The 12,064-nt window shown below is 42.4% G+C and overlaps 1 protein-coding gene across 2 annotated transcripts in view; it reads right to left on the bottom strand.

The window, feature by feature from the left end:
• Positions 1 to 12,064, bottom strand: part of LOC148016610 (ephrin type-B receptor) — a 158,817-nt gene that overhangs the window by 95,050 nt on the left and 51,703 nt on the right. For both annotated transcript variants that reach the window (XR_015688087.1, XM_087664191.1), the window contains exon 5: positions 8,289 to 8,497. Coding sequence is in view for 1 of the 2 variants with exons in the window: in XM_087664191.1 (XP_087520317.1) it covers positions 8,289 to 8,497 (209 nt within the window). In the remaining variant the exon portion in view is untranslated. The remainder of the gene's footprint in view (positions 1 to 8,288; positions 8,498 to 12,064) is intronic.

The following is a 12,064-nucleotide window of genomic DNA, read 5'->3' as shown; positions in this document are numbered from 1 at the left end:
TGATGCAAGACAGGTCATCAAGTTTGATACAAGTCTGAGGTCGTCAGTAATGTAGGCATGAGCTCTCTCTCTAATATAAGCATGACCTCTCTGATGCAGTAATGCTGTACTAACGAATGACCTGTGACAAAAATACATGCTGTGACGAATGTACTGTGACAAATGAGAATACTCTAGTGAGAATGCTGTGACGAAGGTACTGACGCAGGAGCACTGAGAATGCTGTAAATGTACAGACGCAGGAGTACTAAGTGAACAGTGACGGGATGTACCTACAGTAAACAGTGGTGGGCCTTGTGAACAGTATCTGCAGGGAGACGCAGTGACTGATGGGACAGTTTTGTGTCGTGACTGTGACTGTATAAGAAATCTGTTGACTCTCTCAGACTGACGTGAATGCAGACCTCTGTGAATGTACTGAGATTTCAGATGTACTCAGACTGATGTGAACCTTGCCGTGATGTGTAGACTGGAGACCTGCGTTCATTCAGACTGACGCACATTAACATTTCATGCTACAATGACAGTTTAGTTCATGCTATAGTGATAGTTTATGTTACTGGTTTACTACTCTAGTCAGACTGTAAACAGTTTTATGCTATAGCACATACTATAATCATGATGGAAGAAACTGACAATGAAGGAATCACAAAACCAACCATGGAAACAATGTTTCATACACCGTCAAAGAACACGAGATACAAAACCTATGGGCGTAAAACCCGAGATTGGAATGTCTCTCCAGGGCCAAGTAGATATGGGAAGACATCCCACAAAATTAATGAAACACTATATGAGGAGATGTTGACCATACTCCGTGCTGAAATGCGTATCATAAGGAAGGAAATGGAAAATGATATACAAGAGCGGATTCGAGCTGAAATGATGGAAGAACTAAAAAAGGAGATGCAACAAACATTGGATGCACACATGGCAGAGAAAGACTCAATTATCTCTAATCTACAAGAAGAACTAGAGGAATGCAAAAAGAAACTGGACGCACAAAAGGAACCACAAATCACACCGGAACTATAAAAAGAAATGGATGTTTTAAAAAAGGATATACACACCTATGCAAGTGTGGTGGAAGGCACCCAAAAGAAAATGGAGAATGTTGAGAATACTGTCAAAGAAAATGCAGAATGCATAGATGTGGCAAAAAAGAACAAAGGAATGCATGGCAACAAAGTGGAAGTTATGAATGCCACCTTGGAAGAAGAGGCAAAAAGACGGGCACGCGCACTTCACGTAAGAGTGGTTGGACTAGATGAGAAAAGCTCCCCAATTGAAGATGCTACAGCTCTTGCCACCAAAATTTGGGCTACAGATGTACCCATCATTGGGACTTGGCGAGTCGAAAAAGCTGACACAAAAACAAAAGTCCTCATCTTGAAGTTTGGAGACTTGGAAAAAAAGAGAGCCTTCCTCTCCAAGAGGATCACTCTCAAAGGAGAAAAGATCTACCTAGATGAAGACCTCACCCCAGCCCAAATAGCCCACAGGAGGGAAAATATGCCACGTATTCTACAGGCACGGAAAGCAGGTAAATGGGCTGTCTACAGAGATGGAAGAGTCATCATCACAGAGAAAAGGACAGCATGACAGTGCACAACCTATGAGACTGTGAAGTTCACACTGTGGAATTACAATGGCTCCCTTAAAACAGATGCGGGTTATTTTGAGGATACTTTCAAAGGGATAGACATTGCTATGTATACTGAGACACATCAATGTAAACACAGTCGTCTACCTGATGTATATGGATATACATGGGAAAGTGTATATCGCCCTCAGCCTAGGCGGCCTGGAGGGACGAGGAGATCAGGAGATGTGGCAATTCTATTTAGAGAAAAGCTCTGAGATACAGTCCAAGTGGTACATAGAGATGTAGAGGCAAGATACATGTGGATCAGGTTACGTACAAGTAGAACTCGAGACATGTATATTGCCATATGCTACTTTCCCCCTGCATACTCTAAGTTTGCCCCTAAAGAGGCATCCCCGTATACACCACTATATGAGGACATAATGAGATTTATGAGAATTGGGGATGTTCTACTAGCAGGAGACTTTAATGCACACACAGGAAGCAACCAATCTGCTTTCTTTGACACTAGTGATGAGTGTTCAGAGATATTGCATTAGATGAAGTGGGATTAGTTAGATCAGCCCAAGATAGAGAGATAACAGAATATGGAACACACCTACTGGCATTGGGAAGTGCACATGGTTTGGCCATCCTTAACGGGCTGCCACAGTGGCCAAGATCTAATGGTTTCACATATTGGAATAACAAGAAAGAGTCAACCATAGTGGACTATTTGATTGGATCACCCAACTTGCTACCTGACATAAAAAGCTTTGAAATCTCTGACCGACCAATTGGATTAGCAGCAGACCATGCTATTCTAGCTTTCACAGTGCAATATGGGCATATACACGAAGCACAGCCACACATACCAAAATTACCACGCTATGATTTTGTGGAAGCAACCTCACACATATACAGCACTACTGTGCGAGATGCATTGAGGGAGCTAGACACACAAGCCTCTTTGGATGAGTTTATAGGACAGTTGACCGAGATAATACACACTTCACCAGCCTATGCTTTCCCACACACTACACCGTCAGATAAACCTCCACGAGGTAATGCCCCACAGAATGGCTGGTATGATGATGACTGCAGAGAGACACGAGCACGTTTTCAGCGAGAGGTGGCACTTGGCATATGTACACATAAGCATGCTGGTACACTCTTCAGACGATTGGTACGCAAAAAGAAGCGGGAATTCCTGAGCAGACTAGAAACAGAAATGTATTCCATGTTCTTGGGACAGGACAGCAAGAGAGCATGGAAAAAGATGCATGAGAACCAACCACCCTTACAGATTACTAGTCTGGATGATTGGCATGGATATGCTTGCACTCTCTATGATGTTCCTGGCCAAGAGCCTATGCCACTCCCCTCAACCTCAAGATCAGCAAATTGCAGATTTTTCACAGAAAAAAAAGTGAGGAATGCCATATGGAAACTGAAAAATGGAAAATCCCAAGATCATGATGGTTTAGTAGCTGAACACTTCGCGCATGCTTGTGATATCTTGGCACCAACGCTGGCTCACATCTTTAATAGGGCAGTTTGTGAGGGATTTCCAACCTGTTGGCCAGACCATATTATTGTGCCGCTCTTTAAGAGTGGAGACCCCACGCTACCTAGTAACTATCGAACTATCATGATTGGACACATGCTGGCCAAAATATATGGCTCTATCGTGGAACAAGCATTGAGTGAATGGGCCGAGATGCATGGCCTGAGATCAAAAGGCCAGGCTGGCTTCAGGAGGGGATATACAACTCTAGACCATATCTTTACATTGAGGGCAATCATCGAAGAAGGCAAGGCATTCAAGAAAAAGATCTATTGCTATTTTGTGGACTTTCGCAAGGCCTTTGACATAGTGCCACGTGCTAGACTCATGAGAAGAATGCAAAACATTGATGTGCCTGTAGAGATACAGTGGAGTATCTATGCCTTGTATGAGACAGTGATGGACAGAGTACGAACACCTGAGGGCATCTCAGATACAGTCAATAGCACCATTGGGGTGAAACAAGGCTGTCCACTTTCACCGACACTATTTGGGTTGTACATAGATGAAATTTCAGAATATGTGGACAGAACTAGTGGAGCCCGAGCCAGCCTAGCTGGAGTGCTGATACCATTACTGCTTTATGCCGACGATATTGTACTTATATCTGACTCACCTAAGGGACTAAATAGACACTTGGATGCATTATCAGCTTTTTGCAGAGATAGAGATCTTAAGGTGAACCTTGGGAAAACTAAAGTTATGGTATTTAACACTTCAGCTGCTTGGGTGACAAGAGCTGAGCACCAGTTTACTTTTGATGGAGAGCCAGTGGAGATGGTTAGGCAGTATGTCTATTTGGGGGTCACATTGAAGGGACCACAGTTCTCTTGGAGAGAGACATCAGAGGCTCGTTTGGCAAAAGCATATGCAGCCTTAGGTGCATTGGAGAGGCCATGTGCTCACATACAATTTCATGAGCCGCGCACCAAATTGTGGCTTTTTGACACCCTAGTTACACCCACACTCCCATATGAGTCAGCTATTTGGGGTCCGAGTCTCTTTCACATGAGGAGACAGCATTTGGGAGACCAGGATGGACCAGAGAAGGAATACTATGACGGGTGGGAGCATATGGAAAGACCACTGGTCATGATGATCTCACATATGATATGAGCGAATAGCTCGACCCCACATGAGATTATCAGAGCTGAGTTGGGAGCATCACCCATGGTGGCTGAGGCCTTGGTCCAGGCGTGACTTTCATACATAGACTATGGGAGCTCCCCTAAGATAGATACCCACGGCTAGCCCTGGCCTCTTCTAGACAACTAGTAGTAGATGGTGACAGACATTGTTGGTATGCTCAAATGAGAACATGGATGAGTCTACATGGGCTGCAGATTGACAAACTACCCCCCTTTGACTATAGCCTGGATTGGCCTATACTTGACCTAAGCCGATCAGAGCTAAACCATGTGATCAGAGCAAACATACTGAAGTTAGATACGGAGAAGACCTAGATCCGCCAACCCCCCTCCCCCCATGGCACGAGGATGGCACACTACCAGACCCACTTCCTTCAGGTATCTAAGGATGGTTTCATCACCCGACCCAATTACATGGACACACAGCTGTCTCATAGACTACGCACAGTTATTGGTCAGATCCGCACCTCATCCCACAACCTGAGGATTGAGACAGGCAAATGGGAGGGTATACAGACAGAGGAACGCATATGCCCACTATGCGACAGAGAGCCAGAGATACGCATCCATCACTAGCTCAGTCAGTCAATCACCATCATCTCTCTCTCACCTCTCCTTCCACCATCTCCTGTTGCTGCCAAGCACCAGCCTCCATCACTCATGGGCTATGTTTAGGTGGTAGTGGCTCCCTCCTCAACTAGTGCTCCTTCTCCACCTTGGTGTTTGCATCCCTTGGAGCTCCTCCATCTTGCATTTGGTGCTCCTCCTCCACCTCGCGTCTTCCTCCATCATCAGGCGTCATCTTTCTTAGCTATTGGAGTTTGCCTTTACAGCATCTGGCGGCTGCTCCACATTTGGCATCACATCACACCTCACGTTTCCATCATCAAAGGCTCTCCATCCTTGCGTTTGCAGCTTCTGGCCCTCCTGCATCATTTGGCAACACTGCATGAGTCCTTGGCAGCATCCAACCTTTGCGTTCGGGCTATCCAAGAGGTCACCTTCATCAGCCACTCTTCATCCTTGCATTTGCAGATTCAGAGGCTTATTCGGCAGTCTCCCCTGCTCCATGGCATCTTTTGTGCCACAACCTTGTATCAGATTCACTTCATTATTACATCTTGTTCATTTGAGTTTCTCCTCTCTTTTCTTCTCAGTGTTTGCCATACACATTCTATTTTCCTCCTTACAAACCCTACAATCTCTCTGGTTGCTCAATCGTTTCTTGAGAGGACCAAGTTTGCACCTCCAATGTCACTCTCACAAACCAATTGGACTCAACACAACATGTATTCATGGCTTCAGAGGTTGCTAAGAGAGCTTGGCTACTCATAAACAAGTCTTACATCACTTCATTGCATCAATGAGAGTTGCATTGCTTTGGCACGGAACCCTGTGTTTCATGCTAGGTCAAAACACATTGAGATATGATACCATTTCATTCAAGAGAAGATCTTAGATGAGACTATTGATGTGGTATATTGCAAGAAAAGAGGACAATTTGGTAGATTTGTTTATGAAGGTACTTCCTCAGATTGTTCTACAACAGCACTCTTGACACCTAAGCCTTATGCCGCATGCACGATCTAAGAGGGGGTGTTTTGAGATTTAGTCATCCCCTGGACTAGCATTCTCAAACTATAGTTGGTACAATTGGTTATCTCAGGCATAGTTATGCATTTCCTGTTAGTTTTTGGGCACTTTCCAGCAGTCAAGTGTGGGCACCTTTATCGAGCACAACCAATGCCATGTGGCAGTGTGGCACCTGATCGCCATTTTCGGGCATTTGTTGCGACCAGTTGGGACCAGTTTGCTGGCTGCCCTGACTATCTTATTTGCATATTTCATGCTATTTATTGCGATTGGGCAACCGGCCCACTTCACTTGTCAATCAGGTGATGGAGAGAGAGAGAGGCTTGAAGAGATACTTCAACAGCCCGTTTGTATATCTTCCTCCATTTCAGCATTCTTTGACTACAGATTTCTATGTTCTTCTATCTCTTTTCTCTCTCCCTCCTCTCTCATGTTCATTGTCTTTCAATCTTGTCCACACACGTCAACATTCACTGCACTCTAACATTCTTTTCCAAACTCAGATGAGCATTGTTTTCCCTATTGATCCACTTTTGGACCAGTCATACAAAGAGAAAGACCATTCATTGACATAGTTTCATAGGAAACCCCTTGCTACCCATCAATAAGATCACTATCCCAATTCATTGCTTGACTCCCTCCCTTAGACTATTCGGATCCCTTGACACATCAAGGAGATCCCATCTAGTATATGAACCACTTAACTCTCCTAGGGCCAAGCTTCTCTTACAAAATGATAGGCCATCTGTAGCAACTTGCCCTAGAACATCATAATCTCATGAGAGTGCACAAACACACATGCATGACTCCTTCCATGACCAAGGAGATTGGGCTCACCCTCCGAGAGTGTGAGGAAAAGAGAGAGAGGAGGGGAGGGGAAATGGAAAGAGATGCATATAAAGAGGAGGTACTATGCCAAGCAAAGGAAAAGGAAAAACTCGGAGACAAAAACAAGGGAGATGCGCAAGAGTAGAGCGTGGATCCTTAACCTGCCACTTGAGAGGCTATTGAGAGCGCAAAGAGGAGACTAGCATAGATTTACAATAGGAGCTAGTAAAGTCAGTCGTGGATGGAGAAGCCACCCAAGTTCGAAGGTTTAGAAGCTTACCAAAAAGACCCCCAAATGGAATATGCAATGCTTTTCCCTCATGAGAGAGCATCTCCACAAATTGTTGCTGAGAAGAACGGTGGATGTATTCATGCTTAGGAGAATCATATCCTAGCAAATAGGATTTTAGAGGTGGTAAGTTGAAGCCTAAATAGAAATTCATGTTCTCGAATGCTACAATAGGTGAAACAGTAATTTAGGCAGGAGATTATATGCATAGAGGGCAATGATGGGGGAATTTTCATCCCAAGCAGAACCATAAGGATCTCTGTGCAAGCGGGTGACATGTTTTTTGGACTATTGGCTTTATGCCCATGTGGCTAGGAGAGGAGACAATTTTGGCCTACCCTCAGCTAGACCTTTCTTAGGCTCAAGCAGTGGATAGTGGGTGAAATTTTAATACACTTCAGGACCTAGATGACAAAAGGGAAGGGTGCATTGATACCATTACAGGGGGAGAGAGAGCAACATGGAATGAGTTCATAGGCACAGGAAGGCATTACACAGAACCAGCCAGTTCATTCTCCAAAGCTAGACCACATATCTATCAGTCAGTCCTTCAAGCCCTACTAAAAGTTGCCTTGGACTCGCAATCTTGAGCTATATATGCAGTAACAGCATCATCAAATTTCAAGATCCACCATTGCCTTGGACTTCCTACATCGAGCCCTATAGGCACAAGGAGATATTACTCATAGAGCCAAGCCAGCTCATCCACAAAAGCTAGTCTAGCTAGATCTATCGCTCCATCCTTCAAGCCCTAAGGAATGGCTTTGACAACGGCAAACCCAATTAGCCTGCTTCCTCCATCCCTCCCTTTATCTCCGAAGCTCAGTGGCAATTGCAATCTTCCTACTTCAAAAGGATTCATTCTCTTCTATCAGTAGAACAGGAGCATTAATTCTCCTCTTATCACTTGTCACTGTGCAGAACAAGTGACCAATTGAACCAAGTCTCCTCTCACTATTTCTATCCACAAAGAAACATAAAATAAGATGGATGGATGCACTGGAATGCTAGGTTATCTTCTACAAAGTTTAAACTTAAAATCATGCCATAAACACATTGCCTGGCTATGCTTTAACTTTTAAAACAAGTTTCAAGTTAAATAAATGAGCACAAGGATCTAATCATTGTACCCGCTAGTAAAACTGTTTGAATTTTTTGTCATGGACTAAACAAGTATCATTTACATAAAACTAGTCTCTGCATAAATTGCCATGCCCAACGAGGTTTTAAAAATTTCTCCTGAGATTTTGAAACTTCAGACAAGTCAGTGGCAATTACCTGAACTCTGCTCCAAAGCAAGGGTATTGCCACTTTAGCATGATTCTCAACATAGACATTTTCCCACAGGGGATATGTAGGAAACTCCATCAAAAGTGTATCAGTTTGTGTAGACTTGTTGCTGTTGCTGACTATTAAACTTTGTGGAACTAAATCGAACCTTGTGCCTGCCGCACCAGCATTGTCTGGACAGCCTAGGCTATCCCCCCCTGCACGAGAGCATGTCATATGAGAAGATGGTTCCATATCCACAAATACTGAAAGTGAGTACCCCCCGCCCCCCAAAAAAAACAAAAATGTTCATCAATCATAAACTTAAGAGTCACAAATCAAAAATTCTATTTTTGTTCAAACTCACAGACACACTGCAATAATGCAAAGGTGATACTCATCATAAGACCTATCTATTATTTTTTAATTGGCTAGCCTCCCCCTCTGCCACATGGCAGAAAGGCGGTAGCTTGATTGGTTCAAAAAGTTAAATATAGCCTATCCCTAAGGTTGAAAAAATGGAGGACAAGAGTAACGGAAACAAAATCCTTTTTGCAGTGGAAAGACGTAGTATAAATGGCCAATGTACAAAGTGACTGAACACCTGAGCCAGTGCAGCCAAGAAAGCCCAAAAGTACATGAAAAAGATCATGTTGTGGCTGCGATCCAATTCGCAAGTAACAAGGCAATCAGAGAGATTAGTGCAAAGATTGTTGGAAGTAAGTGTATCCATCAGAAATAGTAGCGTCAAAGGTATCAAAGCTGCAAAGATTCTGCAGTGTCTATTGCGTCCTGAACTGCACACAATAAAGGGAAGTAGCACAGGTCTTCAATCTGACAAGGAAATATCCAATAGCCAAAAAAGCTTGTCAATCCAAAGGAAGGGGGACAGAGTCTGAGAGAAAAAGACACCCAAATCAATGAGCTCCTACACACCAAGACAACCTGAAAACATGTAGAGAGTGTTCACAGTTAATGCAACACATACATGACAAGCCACAAAAGCAATCCTTTTGATATAACCTAAAGGACGGATACCAATCATTCATGCATATAGACAAAGCCACTCCTTAAGTGGTAATTTATTGGCCCAAATACACCCTTTAACAAGACTGTCTGTACAATGACAGAGGGAATGAGCATATTTGATTCCCTTGGTCACCATATGATCACGACAATAATCTATTGCATTGTATGAACTGCTCCAATCCTTCAATCTATCTTCACATTTTAACACAAGAACCACTACAAATAGCTCAAGTACATTCTGAATTAAGTTCGACATCCTTTTGAGCTTGAGGAAATACATCCTTTTGAGCTTGAGGAAATGCCACAACTGAACTTCTTGGTCCAGTAACAGCAGGAGGACCAGAACCTTGCTGCAATGCAAACTCTTTTCTCGAACCAAATTATACTTATGGAACCGTGAAAATGCCCCAGAATCGAATCATAAACACAAATTATTCTGTTTCCAAAAGCATCTATGGGAAGTTTCTGCCACAAAGCAGCCAACATAACTTTAAAGTTTACGTCCAAGCTTTCTGTCTCTCAGTATATTTTGGCAATTAAGCTAATTTTCCTGCCAAAAAGGTTTCCTGTGCTCTAATCCTCTTCTTCAATTCTAAGGTCTCGGCATATGCCCAAGCCACAAAGGGTTGACCCACCCCAGAGTTGCAACCTATGCAACTGACCAAAATGTCATGAAATAATCAAAGATAGGATAGCAAAGGATGAGTGGCAATCAGGTGCGTAGAGCTCAGAGGGGGACTTTACCTTTTAAATTTGCCCTAGTTCCAAATATCTGTCAAATCAATTCCAAGAATGCAAGAAGCATTGTTGTCCTTACAGTGGCAATACACAATATTCTGCAGTTCTTCCCTAATGCAAAAAATCAAACTCTTTTATAAAACACATAAGTTTTCAACAAACATCTTGATCCGTATATTTAGCATAATCAAGAATTCAATATGCATTTTCCAAATTATCAGTGGTCTATCTTCTAGAAATGGAACTATATTGGGTTGGCCTGCTCTGTCTTCCAGAAATGAAACCATGTCGGGCTTGATGCAAGCCAGTATGACTAACTCCCTTCAATCTGTTGGCAATTATCATAGTAACAATTCTATAAACAATAAGCAATAGGTATTGAAGTGATAGATCTTCAATCAGCGAGTGATTTGTTTTATCATTTTGGTAAACATCTTTCATGCCAAAAAGCTATGTAAAACTCCACTATAAGTCCATTCCCTTAAGGTGACTCCCAATTACCAAGTTTTCTGGCAGTATGATGTAGCTCTTCCTCAGTGAAAGATTCAAGCAAAAAAACATCAAAAGCCTCCATAACCAAATTCAAAGCATTCTCTCACATCCAAATCGACCAGTGTAGGAGCACAAGGAGATGGAGATACATTTGGAAAATACAGCAAACAAAGCACCTCAAACTCATGCTTGGAAACAGTCTACCAACAATCAGCCACTTAAAGAAACCTTTTGCCAAGTAACCCTTATATCCATAGGTTTACATCAAGCTCTTATCTTCCATTTTTAAAGTTTTTGGTCATTATCTTCAGTCAAGTCTCTGTTTGCTAAAGTCATTTCCTCCAATTCTGAAAGTGAAGAACGCTATGATTACCTCCTCCAATCCTAACAAGTGAAGAGCTCTATGATTACCTTTCGATGCTAATGTTCCAGAACTAATTTGTTTGCTTACTAAGAACACTGTCTATTTAGACCTGTGAAGTGCACACCATAGTCATGTATGAAAAGTTGCATAAAAGAAACAGAATTATGTCATATAATACACAAGTGGAGAGCGTCTACCACATGATGAACTCCATGCTAACAAAGCTCGTGCCAGAGAATTGTTACTCTAAAGAAAGGACCTTCTACAAGGCACTCTCCTCTCTCAGGGATCCAATTCATCAACTCTATCAAAGAGGAGTTGATTCCCCTCCAACATAACCCCATGATGAATCTTGTAAAATGGTAGCCATAGTTGGCAAAGGTTTCTAAAACATGACTCACAAGATAACCGTGAAACATTTCACCCCGAAACATTTCAACCTCAAAACGTTGTGTTTCAGCATTAAGCCTTTCACCCTTGGATAGGTCTGAAGTGAGATGCCACATGAATTGACAGAATAACACATTCAAAACACATGTTTAAGAATTTCCCAATAGAAATCATTCTCTCCCCCTTGGAGTGAAACAAATAGGTGGAACGCTGCATACTAAATATTTCAGTGGTGAGACGCATTTCATGGTGAGAAGAGGTATAAAACGGGCTTTAAAGGTTTCATGCGAGTTTCATAAAACGTTATAAACAAGTTTTGATTTAGATGGGCAAAAACTATGTTGGTACTATATTTCAATAGTGACATATTTGAATACATTTAGGATTGTCAAACACTTTTTCCCCCGTCCGAATCGCTTTAGGCTTCGACCTCTTGGATAGAGTCATCAATACCCTCCACTTGATTTCCTTAGATTGGAATGAGATTTGATGAGCATACACAACTCAACGAGTAGTGCGAGACCATAAGGACTGGACATCATCAAAATTTATATTTGGGTTTGTTTCAGCCTCCATTTCCACTACTATCAATACTGCATACGCTATTTTGTCCTTTTCTGCAGAAATTTTGATAGTCATCAATTATGCAAGGAAGAGCCATTATAGTCTACCTTGGACTATGCTGCCTAGCACAAATTGATTTTGTGCAGATTTTCCTCTATATAAGCAACTTTTACACACGGTGGTTTTGTGCGTTTAGTACGATACGATT

Source organism: Lygodium microphyllum, chromosome 23 (genome assembly GCF_053477565.2).
Source record: "Lygodium microphyllum isolate KBCC chromosome 23, Lygodium_microphyllum_v1.1.10, whole genome shotgun sequence".
Taxonomy (NCBI): domain Eukaryota; kingdom Viridiplantae; phylum Streptophyta; class Polypodiopsida; order Schizaeales; family Lygodiaceae; genus Lygodium; species Lygodium microphyllum.
This window is presented reverse-complemented; position numbering and strand designations above follow the sequence as displayed.